The 23,161-nt window shown below is 41.0% G+C and overlaps 1 protein-coding gene across 1 annotated transcript in view; it reads left to right on the forward strand.

Annotated features, from left to right (window-relative positions):
• The window catches only part of LOC133554608 (nidogen-2-like), a 22,065-nt gene extending 67 nt beyond the window's left edge, over window positions 1-21,998 (forward strand). The window contains exons 2-9 of the mRNA XM_061903552.1: window positions 7,356-7,488; window positions 7,566-7,895; window positions 10,972-11,083; window positions 20,411-20,450; window positions 20,704-20,813; window positions 20,879-21,012; window positions 21,149-21,260; window positions 21,853-21,998. Coding sequence (XP_061759536.1) covers window positions 7,356-7,488; window positions 7,566-7,895; window positions 10,972-11,083; window positions 20,411-20,450; window positions 20,704-20,813; window positions 20,879-21,012; window positions 21,149-21,260; window positions 21,853-21,998 — 1,117 coding nt within the window. The remainder of the gene's footprint in view (window positions 1-7,355; window positions 7,489-7,565; window positions 7,896-10,971; window positions 11,084-20,410; window positions 20,451-20,703; window positions 20,814-20,878; window positions 21,013-21,148; window positions 21,261-21,852) is intronic.
• Window positions 21,999-23,161: the final 1,163 nt, after the last annotated feature.

The following is a 23,161-nucleotide window of genomic DNA, read 5'->3' on the forward strand; positions in this document are numbered from 1 at the left end:
GAAATAAGCAGGGGCGTCCATGAAAAAGACGGCACTTAGATGGCAGAATATGTTGTTCCAAAACCCGTAGGTACCTTTCAGTATTAATGATACCTTCACAGATGTGTAAGTTACCCATGCCATGGGCTCTGATTACTGCTTTGCACACTCTTGGCATTCTCTCGATGAGCTTCAAGAGGTGGTCACCTGAAATTATTTTCACTTCACAGGTGTACTTGAAGCTCATCGAGAGAATGCCAAGAGTGTGAAAACAGTAATCAGAGCAAAGGGTGGCTATTTTGAAGAAACTAGAATACAAAACATGTTTTCAGTTGTTTCACCGTTTTTAAAGGATGCGTTCATTCATAGTTTTGATGCCTTCAGTGACAATCTAAAATGTAAATAATCATGAAAATAAAGAAAACGCATTGAATGAGAATGTGTGTCCAAACTTTTGGCCTGTGCTGTAAATGGCGAAACATTTTGCAAACGGTGGCTCCGAAGTGCTATTATCTGCTAGCTGCTTCTTATTTAACCATACGAGGAACAGCTTTCCCCCCTGGACTGGCACTTTCTTTCTGTCCTCGGAGATATATTTAACCCCTTTGGTAAATTCAGCAACCATATAAACGTCCTTTTTTATAATCGTTGCAATTGTGGTACGATGCGTCGTTGCCGACACATACTCCTCGTTATACAAACCCTGTTTCCATATGAGTCGGGAAATTGTGTTATATGTAAATATAAACGGAATGCAATGATTTGCAAATCCTTTTCAACCCATATTCAGTTGAATGCACTACAAAGACAAGATATTTGATGTTCAAACTCATAAACTTTATTTTTTTTTGCAAATAATAATTAACTTATAATTTCCTGGCTGCAATCCATGCCAAAGTAGTTGGGAAAGGACATGTTCACCACTGTGTCACATCACCTTTTCTTTTAACAACACTCAATAAACGTTTGGGAACTCAGGAAACTAATTGTTGAAGCTTTGAAAGTGGAATTCTTTCCCATTCTTGTTTTATGTAGAGCTTCCGTCGTTCAACAGTCCGGGGTCTCTGCTGTCGTATTTTACGCTTCATAATGTGCCACACATTTTCGATGGTATACAGGTCTGGACTGCAGGCGGGCCAGGAAAGTACCCGCACTCATTTTTTACGAAGCCACGCTGTTGTAACACTTGTCTTGCTGAAATAAGCAGGGCCGTCTATGATAACGTTGCTTGGATGACAACATACAGTATGTTGTTTCATGGACCTTTCAGCATTAATGGTGCTTTCACAGATGTGTAAGTTACCCATACCTTGGGCACTAATACACCCCCATACCATCACAGATGCTGGCTTTTGAACTTTGCGCCTATAACAATCCGAATGGTCATTTTCCTCTTTGTTCTGGAGGACACCACGTCCTCTGTTTCCAAAAACAATTTGAAATGTGGACTCGTCAGACCACAGAACACCTTTCACTTTGCATCAGTCCATCTAAGATGGACTGATGCCAAGCCGGCAGCATTTCAGGATATTGTTGATAAATGGGTTTGGCTTTGCATAGTAGAGTTTTAACTTGCACTTACAGATGTAGCGACCAACTGTAGTTACTGACAGTGGTTTTATGAAGTGTTCCTGAGCCCATGTGGTGATATCATTTACACACTGATGTCGGTTTTTGATGCAGTACTGCCTGAGGGATCAAAGGTTCGTAATATCATCGCTTACGTGCAGTGATTTCTCCAGATTCTCTGAACCTTTTGATGATTTTACAGACTGTAGATGGTAAAATCCCTAAATTCCTTGCAATAGCTCGTTGAGAAATGTTGTTCTAAAACTGTTCGACAATTTGCTTACAAATTGGTGACCCTCACCCAATCCTTGTTTGTGAATTACTTAGCATTTCATGGAAGCTGCTTTTATAACCAATCATGGCACCCACCTGTTCCCAATTAGCCTGCACGCCTGTGGGATGTTCCATATAAGTGTTTGATGAGCATTCCTCAACTTTATCAGTATTTCTTGCCACCTTTCCCAACTTATTTGTCACGTGTTGCTGGCATCAAATTCTAAAGTTAATGATTATTTGCAAAAAAAAAAAAAGCTTATCAGTTTGAACATCAAATATGTTGTCTTTGTAGCATATTCAACTGAATATGGGTTGAAAATGATTTGATTGTATTTCAGTTATATTTACATCTAACACAATTTCCCAATTCATATCGAAACGGGGTTTGTATATGTAAACAGGATGGGATGTCGTGGGGCCCGTTTCCTCAAAATGGCCGGCAGCCCCGATAATGCTTCCATAGGCACACAAAATGAATGAATGAATGAATGAATAAATGAATAAAGCGCTCGTAAGCTGAGACATTGTGTTCACACAGAAGCACATTAGGTTCCATCTAACATTTTATAAATAGAGGTGTTGTTATATCGATGTTGCATTGCACACAAATAAAATTGGATTTAACATAATTTAGAAAAAAAACATGTAGAATATATTTTAAAGAGCCAAGCACAGCACAATTCCTCTCTTGACATGGTTGAATTGAGGTATTCTGTGGTTTGGGTTATTCCGTGCGCTCACAAATCGCCACATCATGGAATCACTGTAATTTGATCGCTCCTTTCATTCTACATCCATATGTTTATTTTGTATTTCATTTATGACAGAATAACCTGCCAGCAGCAGTTTATGTTTAAACATGATAAATCATGGACCGTGAAAGAATTTAACACAAAAGCTCAGCAGTTTTATGTTTAGCATTTTGTTCCACCAACCTTTTTGAAACCAAGAGCTACTTCTTGGGTACTGATTAATTGCGAAGGGCTACCAGTTTGATACACACTTAAATAAATTGCCAGAAATAGCCAATTTGCTCAATTCACCTTTAACTCTATGTTCCATCCATCCATCCATTTTCTACCGCTTATTCCCTTTTGGGGTCGCGGGGGCGCTGGCGCTTGTCTCAGCTACAATTGGGCGGAAGGCGGGATACACCCTGGACAAGTCACCACCTCATCGCAGTTAACTCTATGTTATTATTATCAACCAATCAATGTTTATTTATATAGCCCCAAATCACAAATGTCTCAAAGGACTGCACAAATCATTACGACTACAACATCCTCGGAAGAACCCACAAAAGGGCAAGGAAAACTCACACCCAGTGGGCAGAGAGAATTCACATCCAGTGGGACGCCAGTGACAATGCTGACTATGAGAAACCTTGGAGAGGACCTCAGATGTGGGCAACCCCCCCTCTCTAGGGGACCGAAAGCAATGGATGTCGAGCGGGTCTAACATGATACTGTGAAAGTTCAATCCATAGTGGCTCCAACACAGCCGCGAGAGTTCAGTTCAAGCGGATCCAAGACAGCAGCGAGAGTCCCGTCCACAGGACACCATCTCAAGCGGATCAGCAGCGTAGAGACGTCCCCAACCGATACAGGCGAGCGGTCCATCCTGGGTCCCGACGAGCGGTCCATCCTGGGTCTCGACTCTGGACAGCCAGATTAATGATATTTATCTTTGTGGAAACACTGGTCATCTTAATGATTTCTCACAATACATATATATAGAAACAGATAAATATCAATATGAAACACTTTATTTATATATTTTCTCTAAGTGCACATTTTTCAAATTGAACATTTTCAAATGATCACTTCTAAGACAGTCTTGTGAAATCACAATATTCCATTTTAACTAGCTAGCCACTAACATTGTTTAACAAATCATGTTTGTACAAATAATAACTCATGTAAAATACAAAAGTCAACTCTCAAATTTTTAAATAAATCATGTCACACTTTGAACTGGACACCAAATCTGTTATCTGTTTCTTTGTCAGTTAGTGGGAATGCCTGGCTTTGCTGTTAACTATTGTGTTGTACTCTGCTGTGTAACTTGACACTGCAACTCCGAGTGAGTCTTGCAGATGTGCATCAGCGAGGCCTGTTCTGTGTTTGTTCTTGATGAAGTTCATGTCAGAAAAGGCTGATTCACAAAAATAAGTTAAACCAAACAGGCTTGCAACCTTCATAGCTGCCGCACATACACTGCAAAAAGTCGGTGTTCAAAAACAAGAAAAGAAATTACAAAAATGAGACATATTTTACTTGAACTAAGCAAAATCATCTTCCAATAGAACAAGAAAATTTGGCTTGTCAAGACTGTCCAAAACAAGTAAAATTAGCTAACCTCAATGAACCCAAAATACCTTAAAATAAGTATATTCTCACTAATAACAAGTGCACTTTTCTTGGTAGAAAAAAAACCTGAGACTTTTTTTGCCCAATATGTTGAAAAATATTCTTAAATTAAGCTCCTGTAGAACTTTGTAGTGTCTGGCCTGGTTTTGTAGGCCGTCAGTACTTTCAGACCCCACACTGCAAGAAGTCAGTGTTCAAAAACGAGAAAAAAAATACAAAAATGAGGGGTATTTTACTTGAACTAAGCAAAATGATCTGCTAATAGAACAAGAAAATTTGACTCGTCAAGACTTTCCAAAACACATCAAATTAGCTAACCTCAATAAACCCCCAAATACCTTCAAATAAGTAAATTCTCACTAATAACAAGTGCACTTTTCTTGATAGAAACATTTTTTTTAACCTTTTTGCTCTATATGTTGAAAAATATTCTTAAGTAAATGCTAGTGCCATTATCTTGACATAATGATATGCGCACGGAATCTTGATTTTTTTTTTCATGCTTGAAATAAGAAATGATGACTTTAAAAAAGTAGTTTTATACTTGTGAGTGTTAATGACACAGCTTCGCAACACTTGATATTATACTTTCAAGCATGTTTTACTCAATATAGGTCATCATCACATCTCAGATAGATAGATAGATAGATAGATAGATAGATAGATAGATAGATAGATAGATAGTACTTTATTGATTCCTTCAGGAGAGTTCCTTCAGGAAAATTAAAATTCCAGCAGCAGTGTACAGTGTTGAGATCAATTTAAATAAAAGTAAAAAGTAAATAATGAGGGTTTAAATGGAAACAAAATAGAGAAATATTACAATAAGAATAAAAACTAAAAAGCAACAATGGGAATACAAATATAACAGTAAAATAAGAATATAACAAGAGAAAGTAGGCAGTAGTGACCATGTTATGAAAATGTATTGCACTGTTATTGTTTTACATCCCCTGTCATCCTAGTACCCCTTGCCCACGCCCCAGCGAGGAGTTGTACAGTCTAATGGCGTGTGGGACAAAGGAGTTTTTGAGTCTATTAGTCCTGCACTTGGGATGAAGCAGTCTAGAACTGAACAGGCTCCTCTGGCTACTGATAACGCTATGCAGAGGGTGACTGGCATCATCCAGGATGCTCACTAGTTTGTCCACAGTCCTCTTCTCTGCCACCGTCACCAGTGTGTCCAGTTTCATTCCGATTGTAGAACCGGCCTGCCTGATCAGTTTCTCAAGTCTGGAGCTGTCCTTAGATGTACTGCCCCCCCAGCACACTACCATGTAGAACAGAACACTGGCAACCACAGACTGGTAGTACATCCACAGGAGTTTTTTGCAGATGTTGAAGGAGTGCAGTCTCCTGAGGAAGTACAGCCTGCTCTGTCCTTTCTTGTACTGGTGGTCCGTGTTAACAGTCCAGTCCAGCTTATTGTCCACCCAAACCCCGAGGTACTTGAATGAGTCCACGGTCTGTACCTCAACTCCCTCGATCACAATAGGTTGTGACCGTGGACTCGACCTCTCAAAGTCAATTACCAGCTTCTTGGTCTTTGATGGATTGAGCTGCAAGAGGTTCGTGTGGCACCAGACAACAAAGTCCCTCACCAGGTTCCGAAACTCCTCCTCTCTGCCGTCCCTGATGCACCCGATGATGGCTGTGTCATCCGCTTACTTCTGGATGTGACACAGCTCTGAGTTGTAGCAGAAGTCAGCGGTGTACAGGGTGAAGAGAAGAGGGGCCAGCACCGTTCCCTGCGGTGCTCCGGTGCTGCTGATCACAGTGTCGGACGTGATGTCCTTCAGTCTGACGTACTGTGGCCTGTCGGTGAGGTAGTTCGAAATCCAGGCAACAAGCTGTAATATCTTACCGACATCATTTAGGACCAGAACACTTAAAACAAGTAAAAGACTGGAAGATAAAATCTGCTTAGTGAGAAGACTAATCTTATCAGAGAGAAAATAAGCAAATATCACCATTATTCGTGATATTAAATCTTACTTAGATTTCAGTTTTTGCAGTGTACACCACTGTACTTTTCTGTGTCAACAAGGCACCAAACGTTTGCTGCAGCCTGGTGGCTTTAAATTTTAAATAGCCAGGAAAGAAGAGGAAGGAATTCAAAAGGTAAAAAGGTATATGTGTTTAAAAATCCCAAAATAACTTTTAAGGTTGTATTTTTTATCTAAAATTGTCTTTCTGAAAGTTATAAGAAGCAAAGTAAAAAAATTAATGAATTTATTTAAACAAGTGAAGACCAAGTCTTTAAAATATTTTCTTGGATTTTCAAATTCTATTTGAGTTTTGTCTCTCTTAGAATTAAAAATGTCGAGCAAAGCGAGACCAGCTTGCTAGTAAATGAATACAATTTTAAAAATAAAGGCAGCTCACTGGTAAGTGCTGCGATTTGAGCTATTTTTAGAACAGGCCGGCGGGCTACTCATTGGGTCCCGCGGGCACCACGTTGGTGACCCCTGCCTTACAGTATGTACCAAAGTGCCGATGAAGTATGTGCCGAATCGTGTTTTTGGCTTTTTGTTACACACCACAGTGGATATGTTTATTTTACTTTTTATTCATAGCTGTATGTAGAAGTGTCTGCTTGTATCTGCTGCTTTAATGTCTTTAATGTCCTCTGTGTTCTTTGATGTTTGATGTTTCCCTCTTGCACACATGGAAGAGGGATGTGTACTATGGCTATGAGTTGTTTTTTTTTTTGTTTTTTTTCCCATTGGCCTCAGTCTGCACCCCCTCTCCAAGGCCCAGGCTAAGACCGATTTTTTTAAATTTCATTTTAATCTTCTGTCCCCCCCACCCCTTGTTTACCTGTATCTCATCTTTTTTTGTAAGGGGCGCTGGAAGCCAGCAGACCCGTCAGCGATCCTGTTCTGTCTCCCTGTAATGTTTGTCTGATCTTGAATGGGATTGTGCTGAAAATTGTAATTTTCCTGAAGGAACTCTCCTGACGGAATGAATAAAGTACTATCTAATCTAATCTAATCTAATCTAATCTAGTGCTAATATGTAGTTGTTTTGGTCCCCTCACAAAACATGTGCACTATATCAAAGGGAAGTTGTAGTGATGGAAATGTGGCGAGCAGCATTAGGTCAAGAAGCTTTGCATCCCTTCTGGACTCAAGTGACGGTTTGATGTTTGGTCCATTGAAGGGCTGGCAACACAGGGACTCCAGGCGTTTGGCTTTTCCACACCGGGAACTACTATTCTTTTGAAAACATCGTGCCTGCGTCGAGTAGCGGCCTCCTTTCAACATTGGCACCAAGAGAACATGCCCTGCCTCTGGTAATTTCTCTTTGTCATTCATTCATGTTTCATACAACATCGTTCACATTAACGTCTGTGTGTTTTTTCCCTGCCAGGACACCACCACACCCGAGTACAGCGACTTAGAAGAGTACACAGACAGCAGTAACTTTAACTCCGCTAACGAAGAGGAAGAGGAGGATTACCCTCTGACTGGTGAAGATCCGGAATTCCAGCCAGAGCTCGCTAATGAATCCCTTCAGCCAAGAAGTTCGAACCCTCCTTCGTCAGCGTCCGAGGACTCGGCTCGACAAGATTTACCTTTGACCGCTGAACCCAGACGCAGTTCAGAGAGTGTCGATAGCCAGTACCTTCCTCATCCTCATCCTCGTAGAGATAGGATCCCAGATGGAGGGGACCAGCGGTCGCATGGGCAGAAACCTCAGGTATAGTAATCATGATAAGCCAATAATGAACCACACAAAACCTGGAGTTGTTTTTTTGGTGATTTTTGAAATCCTTCAGGGGAGCACAATATTTTCACTAGAGCTAGGGCACTGTTTGGTTCACTTTGGGTAAGACTTAGACTTAGACTTAGATAAACTTTAAAGATCCACAAGGGAAATTGTTCCATACAGTAGCTCAGTTACAATGATGGAAAGTGTAAGGATGGAAAGGACAGTGCAAGTATAAATAGACTAAATATAGCAGTATAACATATAACACTGGATCGGTTCGCAGCCGAGTGTGAAGCGACCGGAATGAGAATCAGCACCTCCAAGTCCAAGTCCATGGTTCTCGCCCGGAAAAGGGTGGAATGCCATCTCCGGGTTGGGGAGGAGAGACCCTGCCCCAAGTGGAGGAGTTCAAGTACCTAGGAGTCTTGTTCACGAGTGGGGGAAGAGTGGATCGTGAGATCGACAGGCGGATCGGTGCGGCGTCTTCAGTAATGCGGACGTTGTACCGATCCGTTGTGGTGAAGAAGGAGCTGAGCCGGAAGGCAAAGCTCTCAATTTACCGGTCGATCTACGTTCCCATCCTCACCTATGGTCATGAGCTTTGGGTCATGACTGAAAGGATAAGATCACGGGTACAAGGGGCCGAAATGAGTTTCCTCCGCCGTGCGGCGGGGCTCTCCCTTAGAGATAGGGTGAGAAGCTCTGCCATCCGGGAGGAACTCAAAGTAAAGCCGCTGCTCCTCCACATCGAGAGGAGCCAGATGAGGTGGTTCGGGCATCTGGTCAGGATGCCACCCGAACGCCTCCCGAGGGAGGTGTTTAGGGCACGTCCAACCGGTAGGAGGCCACGGGGAAGACCCAAGACACGTTGGGAAGACTATGTCTCCCGGCTGGCCTGGGAACGCCTCGGGATCCCCCGGGAAGAGTTAGACGAAGTGGCTGGGGAGAGGGAAGTCTGGGTTTCCCTGCTTAGGCTGTTGCCCCCGCGACCTGACCTCGGATAAGCGGAAGAAGATGGATGGATGGAACATATATACTAGCGTTGCTAATCTTTGGGTGTCCCACAATTCGATTCAATATTGATTCTTGGGGTCACGATTCAATTCAAAATCGATTTTTTTTTTCCCGATTCAACACGATTCTCGATTCAAAAACAATATTTTTCCGATTCAAAACGATTTTGTATTCATTCAATACATAGGATTTCAGCAGGATCTACCCCAGTCTGCTGACATGCAAGCAGAGTAGTAGATTTAAAAAAAAAAAAAGCTTTTATAATTGTAAAGGACAATGTTTTATCAACTGATTGCAATAATGTAAATTTGTTTTAACTATCAAACAAACCCAAAATATGACTTATTTTATCTTTGTGAAAACATTGGACACAGTGTGTTGTCAAGCTTATGAGATGCGATGCAAGTGTAAGCCACTGTGACACTATTGTTCCTTTTTTTATTTTTTATAAATGTCTAATGATAATGTCAATGAGGGATTTTTAATCACTGCTATGCTGAAATTATAACTAATATTGATACTGTTGTTGATAATATTCATTTTTGTTTCACTACTTTTGGTTTGTTCTGTGTCGTGTTCGTGTCTTCTCTCAATTGCTCTGTTTATTGCAGTTCTGAGTGTTGCTGGGTCAGGTTTGGTTTTGGAATTGGATTGCATTGTTATGGTATTGCTGTGTATTGTTTTGTTGGATTGATAGAAAAAAAAAATCGATTAAAAAAAAAAGAGAATCGATTCTGAATCGCACAACGTGAGAATCGCGATTCAAATTCGAATTGATTTTTTCCCACACCCCTAATATATACGTAATACTTACATAATATATGTACAGTATATTATATATACTGATATATTATATTATGTCAATGTCATATATACAATATATAACAATTACCATGTACAATATTACAGTATATGTGACAGCTGCAGCATAAAATAGAGAGTAACGCCAGCAGAAAATAGAAACGAGACAATAAAAACAAAGAGAAGTAGCTAACCTAGAAGGTAATAGACAGATATCATCTATAAGAGAAAAAAATGCAAAACAAAGCTGCTTAATTTGTGTTACAACTGTATAACAATTTTTAAAATGAAGCATATAAATTGCACGTAGGTAAGTCTAAAAAATAAATAGATAACAATTTGTAAATTCGAAAACAATCAAAATAAGAATCCATCCATACTGTTGCGTACGTTGGAGAAGAAGACGGCACTGAGGCAGGGAAATCCTTTAGCCTGAAGCGTATTTATTAATATATAATAAAATGTCGTGTGTATAATTCCAAACGTGTATGGTGTGACTATGTTGTGCGTCTAGCTGGTGAGTTTTGCCGTACGATGTTGAAGGTGCGTGTTGTGAGAGGGGCGGAAGATCAGAAGGGGCAAGGCAGGCTCGGAGGTCCGTGGGCAAGCAAGAGGTCAGATGCAGGAGCGAGGCATCAGAGTCCGTGTCCAGGCGAGGGGTCGAGATCCAGGGAGGCAGCAAGAAGACGAGGGGAAATCCGGGAAGAAGAGAGACACAGCATAAATTTGGGGAACGAAGAGGAACTGCAGGTTGATGATACAGGACAGGACACAATGAGCACGGGGGAGGGGGGTCCCGAGCCGTTACACATACCTAATAGAAAAATAAATATAAAATGTTTGAGCTTTTTCATGTCGATATTACTCAACATAGGCGCCAAGCCCCAGGACCCATGGACAACGCCAAGCACCCACGTGGGATGGACGGCAAATTCTTTCTCACCACCAAGCAAAAACCGTGCCCGCTCAGAAAAGTAGCGTCAGATTTCCCGCCCGTCCGAGCACCTACTGGCAGAAATGTTCAACGTAGCGGTGGAAATATTGATCAAGAAAAAGTAATCTTGACTAAAAATTTGCTGATTTCTTCTCTCCTATTTTTGTGGAATAGTACATCAAACAATGCTGTAAAAAGCTAGATCAGTTCAAAAATATGGTCCCAATGATAAAGATGAGATGTTTGGTAGATGTCAAGTTGGTTGCTTCTGGAAGCTTTTTCATATATAAACATAGTTTTTCTTGCCTCTCGTAGCTTCCTGTGGATGTGGTAGACCTGTACCCCTCTCACGGAAACCACGCCCCACTGTCCCCTGGGGGTCATGTTGTCAGTGTGGACGAAGATGACATTGACTTTGACACAGGAGGTAAGACAAATACCTACTGTACACAAAAATGTATGCTTGTGCAATTATTGCCAACCTTGAGACCTCCAAATTCGGGAGATGGGGGGGAGTTTGGTGTTGTAGCGGGGGTGTATATTGTAACGTCCCGGAAGAGTTAGTGCTGCAAGGGGTTCCGGGTATTTGTTCTGTTGTGTTTATGTTGGGCTACGGTGCGGATGTTCTCCCAAAATGTGTTTGTCATTCTTGTTTGGTGTGGGTTCATAGTGTGGCGCATATTTGTAACAGTATTATAGTTGTTTATACGGCCGCCCTCAGTGTGACCTGTATGGCTGTTGATCAAGTATGCCTTGCATTCATTTATGTGTGTCAAAGCCGCATATATTATGTGACTGGGCCGGCACGCTGTTTGTATGGAGTAGAAGCGGACGAGACGACAGGTTCTAAAGCAGTGGTCCCAAACCACCGGGCCGTGGCCGAGATTGGTACCGGGCCGCGGAATAATTTTATTTAAAAAAAAAAATAAAAAAAAATCTTAATTTTTTTATTAAATCAACATACAAAACACAATATACACTTACAAATAGTGCACCAACCACAAAAACCTCCCTTTTTCATGACAAAAACGTCCCTTTTTCATGACAAATACATTTTTTTTTTTTTTTTTAAATAATAAAAAAATAAAAAAGGATTCCTACCCTCCCACCCCGGGCCGCGGGACAAATTATTAAGCGTTGACCGGTCCGCGGATACAAAAAGGTTGGGGACCACTGTTATAGAGGACGCTAAAGTCAGTGCCTTGAAGGCACGCCCCCAATATAGTTGTCCGGGTGGAAAGCGGGAGAAATTCGGGAGAATAGTTGTCCCGGGAGATTTTCGGGAGGGACACTGAAAATCTGGAGTCTCCCTGGAAAATCTGGAGTGTTGGCAAGTATACTTGCACGGTGTGAAAGGGTTATGGCTGAGAGGGGAACCATTAACTCGCCCTCTGCAGCTGCATTACAATACTGCTGTTGTGCAGCTTCCAAGTGTGTGTGTGTGTGTGTGTGTGTGTGTGTGTGTGTGTGTGTGTGTGTTAGTCATCTGCATACATGTGTGTCCAAATGTCCCTTGCCTTAAATAAAACTGAAAATATGTTTTTTCTGACTTGGGAAGGGTACAAAGCCTTTTCTCTTACTCTAATAACATAACTGGTTTCACTGTTGTGCCTTTGTCTTTATTTTGTCAAAAAAGGAACCTTATACTTTTCAAAATAGCCTGACTGAGTGGACTTGGCCGGTTTTGGACCACGGCGCGGACACAAAAGTCGTCTTAAGGCCAGCCAGGAAAACAACACATACAAACCCCATTTCCATAGGAGTTTGGAAATTCTGTTAGATGTAAATATAAACGGAATTCAATGATTTACAAATCCTTTTCAACCCATATTCAGTTGAATATGCTACAAAGACAACATATTTGATGTTCAAAATCAAAAACTTTATTTTTTTTTGCAAATAATAGTTTACTTAGAATTTCATGGCTGCAACATGTGACAAAGTAGTTGGGAAAGGGCATGTTCACCACTGTGTTACATCACCTTTTCGTTTAACAACACTCCATAAACGTTTGGGAACTGAAGAAACAAATTGTTGAAGTTTTGAAAGTGGAATTATTTCCCATTCTTGTTTTATGTAGAGCTTCAGTCGTTCAACAGTCCGGGGTCTCCACTGTCGTATTTTACGCTTCATAATGCGCCACACATTTTCGATAGGAAACAGGTCTGGACTGCAGGCGGGCCAGGAAAGTACCCGCACTCTTTTTTTTACAAAGCCACGCTGTTGTAACACGTGCTGAATGTGGCTTGGCATTGTCTTGCTGAAATAAGCAGGGGCGTCCATGAAAAAGAAAGCGCTTAGCTGGCAGCATATGTACCTTTTAGCATTAATGGTGCCTTCACAGATGTGTAAGTTACCCATGCCTTGGGCACTAATGCACCCCCATACCATCAAAGATGCTGGCTTTTGAACTTTGCGTCGATAACAGTCTGGATGGTTTGTTTCTCCTTTGGTCTGGATGACACGATATCAAATATTTCCAAAAACAATTTGAAATGTGAACTCGTCAGACCACGGAACACTTTTCCACTTTGCATCAGTCCATCTTAGATGATATCAGGTCCAGAGAAGCCGGCGGTGCTTCTGGATGTTGTTGATAAATGGCTTTCGCTTTGCATAGAAGAGCTATAACTTGCACTTACAGATGTAGCGACGAACTGTATTTAGTGACAGTGGTTTTCTGAAGTGTTCCTGAGCCCATCTGGAGATATCCTTTAGAGACTGATGTTTTTGATACAGTGCCATCTGAAGGATCGAAGGTCACGGTCATTCAATGTTGGTTTCCGGCCATGCCGCTTACGTGGAATCATTTCTCCAGATTCTCTGAACTTTTTGATGATATTATGGACTGTAGATATTGAAATCCCTTAATTTCATGCAATTGCACTTTGAGAAACATTGTTCCTTAACTGTTATACTATTTGCTCACACAGTTGTGGACAAAGGGGTGTACCTCACCCCATCCTTTCTTGTGAAAGACTGAGTCTTTTTTGGGAAGCTGTTTTTATACCCAATCATGGCACCCACCTGTTCCCAATTAGCCTGCACACCTGTGGGATGTTCCAAATAAGTGTTTGATGAGCATTCTTCAACTTTATCAGTATTTATTGCCACCTTTCCGAACTTCTTTGTCACGTGTTGCTGGCATCAAATTCTAAAGTTAATGATTATTTGTAAAAATGAAAAATTGATCAGTTTTAACATGAAATATGTTGTCTTTGTAGCATATTTATCTAAATATGGGTTGAAAATTATTTGCAAATCATTGTATTTAGTTTATATTTACATTTAACACAATTTCCCAACTCATATGGAAATGGGGTTTGTATATTTTTTCTGACTTGGGAAGGGTACAAAGCCTATTCTCTTACTCCAATAACATAACAAGTTTCACTGTTGTGCCTTCGTCTTTTTTTTATCAAAAAGGAACCCGATACTTTTCAAAATAAATGAAAAAAAAAGCCTGACTGTGTGGAATTGGCTGGTTTTGGACCACGGCGCGGACGCAAAAGTCGTCTTAAGGCCAGCCAGGAAAACAACACATACAAGGAGCGGACCAATGAAGCAGTTTAGGAAGACGCCGACGAAACAATAGTCAAAAGTAAAACATGAATCGTACCCCTAAGCAATGTAAAAAAAAAAACGACTGCACATTCAGAAACTAAGGAACAAGACTGAGCATGGCAGCTGGCAACATCCAAACAAAGAATTACAGAATAGAGAGCGCTCATCAACACAGGAAAATTATGATGAATAATCTGTCATCTTCCAGGCGAGGACACAGCGCTTATAAAACGTAACGATATCCTGATTGCGTCCACCTGCTTCGTTCCGCCGCCCTGTAAGCCTTGCAAACAGAGGAGGGGACAGGAAACGGCAGACAGAAAACAGAGCCTGACCAAAATAAAATTGAGTAGGGCTACAGACATGACGCTAACATGCAAAACGTCCTTGGTCAGCGCATGCGTTCCGTTCCTATGATGGTGATGTAAATGCAGTTCTAAATTTGTACTTAAAGCTGAGCTACACCCAAGTCAGTGACACGACACAAAACACATGAAGGACATATAAATTACAGTAATAAAAGATGAAAGACAAGAATGACATGAAACAGTAAAAAAGAGAAAAGTCTGGTGCAGCCTATGTTATTTACTAAACATTTTACCAGGTTTCAATTCTCATTACTTCCCTTTTGTTTTAAAGGCCTACTGAAACCCACTACTACTCACCAGGCAGTCTGATAGTTTATATATCAATGATGAAATATTAACATTGCAACACATGCCAATACGGCCTTTTTAGTTTACTAAATTGCAATTTTAAATTTCCCGGAAGTTTCGTCATGAAAACGTCGTGTAATGATGACGTGTACGCAAGACGTCACAGACTGTTAGGAAATATGAGCGCTGCACACACACACAGCTAAAAGTCGTCTGCTTTAACCGCATAATTACACAGTATTTTGGAGATCTGTGTTGCTGAATCTTTTGCAATTTGTTCAATTCATATTGGAGAAGTCACAGTAGAAAGATGGTGTTGAGAAGCTTTAGCCTTTAGCCACACAAACACATGGTGATTCCTTGTTTAAAATTCCTGGAGGTGAAACTTTCCTATGGATCAGAGCGCGGTCAAGCCAACATAGATCCCGACCGAATGTTAACCAGCAGTTTTCGGTGAGAAAATTGTGGTAAAAATTCGCTTCTTACCGGAGATCAGCTGAGCTTGTGCCATCCATAGCTGCCGTCGACACCCCTGAGACATTGGCGTCAAGACACCCGTGGAGACACCCTTCCGACTCTTAGGTACTATTTAACTCACTAAAACACTAGCAACACAATATAAAGATAAGGGATTTCCCAGATTTATCCTAGTAAATGTCTCTAAAAACATTTAATCATTTTTTTCTTGTAGTCCGTCGCTATCAATATCCTCAAACACGACTCTCTCATCCTCGCTCAAATTAATGGGGAAATTGTCGTTTTCTCGGTCCGAATAGCACTTTTTGTTGGAGGCTCCCATTAAAAACAATATGAATATGTGAGGAGCCCCCACACGTGTGACGTCATCGTCTGCGACTTCCGGTAGAGGCAGGGCATTTCTCTTAACACCGAAAGTTGCAACCTTTAGAGAATATCGACAATAAAGTTCGCAACTTTTGGTTGCTAATAAAAAAGTCTTGCCTTTACTGGAAGTAGCAGACGATGACATCACCGGTGTGAGGGCTCCTCACGTCCTCACATTGTTTATAATGGGAGCCTCCAGCAGCAAGAGCTATTCGGACCGAGAAAGCGACAATTTCTCCATTAATTTGAGCGAGGATGAAAGATCAGTGGATGAGGAAATTTAGAGTGAAGGACGAGAAAAAAAGAAAAGAAAAAAAAGGCGATTGCATTGGGAGGGATTCAGATGTTTTTAGACACATTTACTAGGATAATTCTGGGAAATCCCTTACATTTCTATTGTATTGCTAGTGTTTTAGTGAGTTAAATAGTACCTGATAGTCAGAGGGGTGTGTCCACGGGTGTGTTGACGCCAGTCTCTGAGAGAAGTCATGAAGCTGCAGCAGGACAGAAGCTCCGCTGATCTCCGGTGAGAGGCGACGTTTTACCACAATTTTCTCACCGAAACCTGCCGGTTGACAAGTGGTCGGGAACCATGTTCGCTTGACCGCTCTGATCCATAGTAAAGCTTCACCTCCGGGAATTTTAAACAAGGAATCACCGTGTGTTTGAGTGGCTAAAGGCCAAAAGCTTCCCACCTCCATCTTTCTACTTTGAGTTCTCCATTATTAATTGAACAAATTGCAAAAGATTCAGCAACACAGATGTCCAAAATACTGTGTAATTATGCGATGAAAAGAGACGACTTTTAGCTGCAAGTTGTGCTGGGCTAATATGTCCCCTCCAACCAATAACGTCACAAACACGCGTCATCATTCCGCGACGTTTTCAACGGGAAACTCCGCGGGAAATTTAAAATAGCAATTTAGTAAACTAAAAAGGCCGTATTGGCATGTGTTGCAATGTTAATATTTCATCATTGATATATAAACTATCAGACTTTGTGGTCGGTAGTAGTGGGTTTCAGTAGGCCTTTAAGTACTGCCATCACATAAATCTGCCTCACACATTATGTCGGAAAAAAAGTTAACGGAAAAAAATTATCGCACTCCTCACTAATTTTTTGACTTGTTAGTCTTTATTTCTGAGATTTGTATTGATTTCCATTTTATTTTGACATTGTGCTTACTGTGTGACAAGCGAGGTAGTTACTTGACCCCTAAGTGAGAGCGTTAGTGCCTCACCTGTTGATGATTAGCAATCAGGGTGCTCACCTGTCTGGAATGGTTCCTCTGGAGCCCTGCGATGAGGTGGCGACTTGTCCAGGGTGTACACCGCCTTTTATATTCTTGGATGATTCTGTATGCTTTGTATGACGCTGCATCTTCTTTTTGTCCTTATGTCTTCTTTTCGGCTCACTTATGTTCATTTTCTGTCCTCATTCCTGCTCTGTTTGCACCTGCTTGATCAACATTAAATATTTTTTTTACTTCCACTTTTCTTATCTCCATGCTCGGGTCACACACAATAAACAAAATTATGTCGTTTCTCAGTATAGGGACATGCGAATATGTAATCTTCAGCGATAAACTACAAACCCTGTTTCCATATGAGTTGGGAAATTGTGTTAGATGTAAATATAAACAGAATACAATGATTTGCAAATCATTTTCAACCCATATTCAGTTGAATATGCTACAAAGACAACATATTTGATGTTCAAACTGATTAAAAAAAAAAAAAATTGTGCCAATAATCATTAACTTTAGAATTTGATGCCAGCAACACGTGACAAAGAAGTTGGGAAACATGGCAATAAATACTGATAATGTTGAGGAATGCTCATCAAACACTTATATGGTACATCCCACAGGTGTGCAGGCTAATTGGGAACAGGTGGGTGCCATGATTGGGTATAAAAGCAGCTTCCATGAATCGCTACGTAAATCACAAACAAGGATGGGGCGAGGGTCACCAATTTGTAAGCAAATTGTCGAACAGTTTTAGAACAACATTTCTCAACGAGCTATTGCAAGGAATTTAGGGATTTTACCATCTACGGTCCGTAAAATCATCAAAAGGTTCAGAGAATCTGGAGAAATCACTGCATGTAAGCGATGATATTACGGACCTTTAATCCCTCAGGCGGTGCTGAATCAAAAAGCGACATCCGTGTGTAAAGGATATCACCACATGTGCTCAGGAACACTTCAGAAAACCACTATCAGTAACTACAGTTGGTCGCTACATCTGTAAGTGCAAGTTAAAACTCTACTATGCAAAGCCAAACCCATTTATCAACAATATCCTGAAACGCCGCCAGCTTGGCTGGGCCCGAGATGATCTAAGATGGACTGATGCAAAGTGGAAAGGTGTTCTGTGGTCTGATGAGTCCACATTTCAAATTATATTTGGAAACAGAAGACGTGGTGTTCTCCAGAACCAAGAAGAAAATAACCATTTGGATTGTTATAGGCGCAAAGTTCAAAATGGGGGTGTATTATTGCCCAAGGCATGGGTAACTTACACATCTGTGAAGGCACCATTAATGCTGAATGGTCCATACAGGTTTTGGAGCGACATATGCTGTCATTCAAGCAACGTTATCATGGATGCCCCTGCTTATTTCTGCAAGACAAGTGTTACAACAGCGTGGTTTCGTAAAAAAAAGAGTGCATGTACTTTCCCGGCCCGCCTGCAGGCCAGAGTTGTCTCCCATCAAAAATGTGTGGCACATCATGTAGTGTAAAATACAACAGCGGAGACCCTGGACTGTTGAAAGACTGAAGCTCTACATAAAACAAGAATGGGAAATAATTCCACTTTCAAAGCTTCAGCAATCAGTTTCCTCAGTTCCCAAACGTTTATTGAGTGTTGTTAAAAGAAAAGGTGATGTAACACAGTGGTGAACATGCCCTTTCACAACTACTTTGGCCAGTGTTGCAGCCATGAAATTCTTAGTTAATTATTATTTGCAAAAAAAAAATAAAGTTTATGAGTTTGAACATCAAATATATTGTCTTTGTAGTGCATGCAATTGAATATGGGTTCAAAAAGGATTTGCAAATCATTGTATTCCGTTTATATTTACATCTAACACAATTTCCCAACTCATATGGAAACGGGGTTTGTAGTTCTCTTTTTCTTTTTGTGCCGTATTGATCATTAATGGAACGGCGTAATATCCATGAAATAATGTAACCATGAGACTATAGAACACAAAACATTATAACACGGAACGTCGTATTGCCAAAGGGGTTAGTGAAACGCGGTAACCCAAAACGTTGCCACAGAAACATTGTAGCACAAAAAAGCGGAACGTGTAACGGAACATGAAACATAACACTGAATAGCGTATCAAAAAACAGCGTACTACGAAATGTCTTAACATGAAATGCCGCTACGTGAACTGTAACGTCAAAATACATAGCCCAAAATGCGAGATATTAAATTGAGAAAAATCGTAATGCAAAGCATCACAACACGAAAATTGTAATGCTAAATATTGTAACACAAAACGTTGTAACAAAAAATGTCTTAAGACGAAAAGTCATAACACAAAACGTCGTAACACAAAACGTAACATAAATGTCGTAACACAAATCGTCGTAACACAAATCGTCGTAACACAAATCGTTGTAACACAAAACTTTGTAACACAAAACTTTGTAACACAAAACGTTGTAGCACAAAACGTAACAAAAAACGTCGTTACACAAAACTTTGTTACACAAAACTGTGTTACACAAAACGTTGTTACACAAAACATCGTTACACAAAACGTCGTTACACAAAACGTCGTTACACAAAACTTCGTTACACAAAACGTTGTTACACAAAACGTCGTTACACAAAACGTTGTTACACAAAACGTCGTAACACAAAACGTTGTTACACAAAACGTCGTTATACAAAATGTTGTTACACAAGACGTTGTTACACAAAACGTCGTTAAACAAAACGTCGTTAAACAAAATGTCGTAGCACAAAATGTCGTTACACCAAACGTCGTAACACGAAACTTTCCATCACAAAACGTCGTAGCACAAAACGTCGTAACACAAAACGTCGTAACACGAAACTTTCTATCACAAAACGTCGTAACACGAAACGTTGTAACATGAAACGTTGTAATACGAAACGTTGTAACACGAAACGTTGTAACACGAAACGTTGTAACACGAAACGTTGTAACACGAAACGTTGCAACACGATTAAAAACACTTACCAGTTTTTCATTTTAAGTGTACTTGAGACAGGTTGCTACGGTGAATGTGTGTGTGTGTGTGTGTGTGTGTGTATGTGTGTCCTCCTCTTTTGTTTTTTTTGCTTCTTGTTTTTCCAGCTCCTATACTCGTTTTTACCCTTTATAAAATAATACATTGAAGGCTAACTCAATATTGTGTGCGTGTGTGTGCGTGCGTGCGTGTGCGTGTGTGTGTGTGTGTGTGTTGTGTGTGTGTGTGTGTGTGTGTGTGTGTGTCTACAAACTCCTTCCAGCACGTTCTTGCAGCATCCTCCTTTCTGTCTATCAAGTCTTACTTCGAATGAAGAACAATAAAAAACACTTAAAAACTCATCACGGTCATGTGCAAACATCAAATCAAAGCTACACTTTTAACACAATATACATAAACAATATATCAATGTATGACTAATATGACACATATCTTTTTTTTTTTGTCTCTTCTAAGTGATCCAGTACACCACTGAGAACAAGGAAACATGTGCCAGGTAGGCTGAGTGTTTCAGTGTTGCAATCACTCTTCCAGTTGCATTCCTACAGTAGAACGGCTGCTAAATAATCCACCAAGTCAAAATAAACATGGGTAATTTAATGAATGGTAAAGCTCCTCATATACAGACAGCAATCATGTAAATAAGATAAGAATATTGGTTAAATAAGAGAACAATGCAAGGATCAAAAAATGATTGTTGTCATCGGGTTAACACAATAGTCATTGGAAATCCATGCTATTTGTTGTAGGTTCCAGCAGCAGTGTTCCCAGAATGCATTTTGTTCTGACTACGCTACAGGCTTCTGCTGTCACTGTCAACCTGGATTTTACGGAAATGGCCGTCATTGTCTGCCCAAGGGTAAGTAAGTCCCCTCTTGTCATATCTAGCGTGGACTCTTTTCAAATCTTGTTTCTGGTCTTCAGCGGCCCCCCAACGTGTCAGCGGCAAGCTCAGCGGGACGGTGATAGTGGGTATGACCCCCGTGGAGCTCAACCAAATCGATCTCCACGCTTACATCGTGGTGGGAGACGGGAGGGCGTACACAGCCGTCAGCGAGGTAGAAATATTTTCTTTGTGTTTTTATGCATACTGAAAACGAGCAAAATATTATCTACTTTTTCAAAAAAATTGCCATTATTTACATGTATATTTAATTTCCTGGTTTCTCTGCTGGGCTTCATGTAATTGGTTAGATCCCTGAGCCAGTGGGTTGGGCCTTGATGCCGGCTGCACCGATTGGAGAGTTGTTTGGATGGCTGTTTGCTCTGGAGCTGCCCAATAGCCAAGCCGGATTCAAAACTACAGGTACAAAAAAACAATACTGAAAATGTAACCTGAAGTCAAGACGAATGAGAAAAAAATATGCATTTACTGTAGAATTATTTTCAGAAAAAAATGTATGCAATGTAAATTGCAATGTTTTGTATTAGTTTAATTTCATATTTCAATATATTTGTATATGAGCCAATAATTTATTTCTCTCCAAAAACTTTTCATTGTTTAACTCTAACTATGGTAATATACATAAAATGTGATTTGGTCAATCTCCGGCAACTTTATTTTTTTTTTAGTACAATGTGTCCAAGATGAAAACGACACATTCGAGTAACAGGACTGAATGTAACAGGAGTAACAGGACTGAATGTAACAGGAGTGACCTCCACTAGTGTGGCCATTTTAACAGTTTCTATTTTTTAAGTATTATTGTACATTTAAAACAAGTTTAACTGGAATAAGGAGAAGGGTCCATCCATCCATTTCTGCTGCTTATCCGAGTCCGGGACGCGGGGGCAGCCGTCTAAGCAGAGAAGCCCAAACTTCTTCGAGTTCCACCCGGGGGACACTGAGGCATTCTCAGGCCAGCTGTGAGACAAAATGTCCTAGGTCTGCCCCAAAGTTTCTCCCGACTGGACATGCCTGAAACACCTCGGAGGCGTCCAGGAGGCCTCCGTAGCAGATTCCCCTCAGCTTGCTCTTCTCGACGTGAAGGAACAGCGGCTCTACTCTGAGCCTCTACCGGATGACCGAGCTCGTAATCTCTAAGGGCGATCCCAGTCATACTGAGCAGTAAATTCATTTCTGCCGATTGAATTCGCGACCTCGTCACCCAAAGCTTGTGACCATAAGTGAGGGTAGGAACTTAGACAGACCGGTAAATCTAGGGTTTTGCCTTCTGGCTATCTCCTTCTTCTCACAGTGACTGCATCACTGTCAACACTGCACCAATCCGCCTATCAATATCACCCTCCATTCGCCCCTTACCTGTGAATAATACCTAAAGATACTCCTTCAGTTGAGGCAGAAACTTCCTCCCAACCCAGGGTAGGGGTTGGGTATCGTATGAATCCGAACGATTCCGATTCTTCCTGTACTATGCCGGGATCAATGTGTTTGACAGGTAGTCCATGGAAGGTGGTATGTATTTTGAGTTGAGAGTTTTCACCATATCCCTGCAAACATAAACAAACATGTAATGTTGCTGTTACTGTTTAGCCTAGTATCAATTAGCTTAGCTCTAACGTTAATGCTTAACTAACCTAAATGTTGGAGATTCCACCTCTGAAAAGGGATGCAGTCTTTTGACTATGTGTGCAGTGACCTTTCTGTGGCACTCTTCCGTCTGTGGCATCGACATCTTCCCCATTGCCGCTACGGTGAACGGGGTACGCTGAGCACATCGCGGAGCCTGGCTAGCAGGTTGTAAATTGTCTATGAAAAAATAGGCGGCTTAATTTGTTAGCTGCCTCAACGTTGGCGCAAAACACATTATTTATTGCGTATATATTGTTTTACTTACCGGATTCGGACTGCAATGCAGTCACCGAAGTGCCAGGCTGGGCGTCGGAGCCGGAGCCAGAGGAAGAGGCAGAGGAGGACGGTCAGCGCAGCACGTCGAAGACTGGACACGCATTTATTTGTACTCCATGAACTCGGAGGTGCTTCATCATGTTCGATGTGCACCCCCTAAGCACGAAACAGTCCTGTCGCACGTGTTACATTTTGGCGATATTTCATTTTTTTTAGTAAAATAAAGCCACACTTTCGACCGCCGACGCCCGCTATCCATGCTTGACTGACTCGCTCGGATACATAGGCTCGGCTATGCTAACACTTCTTCGTTGGTGTTCAGCGGCTTCTTCTTCTGGTCGGCGGACTTATTCTTTTTTTCCGGTCGGCGGACTGCGTATCGAAACTAGGAATCGAAA

Source organism: Nerophis ophidion, linkage group LG06 (genome assembly GCF_033978795.1).
Source record: "Nerophis ophidion isolate RoL-2023_Sa linkage group LG06, RoL_Noph_v1.0, whole genome shotgun sequence".
In the NCBI taxonomy this organism is placed as follows: Eukaryota; Metazoa; Chordata; class Actinopteri; order Syngnathiformes; family Syngnathidae; genus Nerophis; species Nerophis ophidion.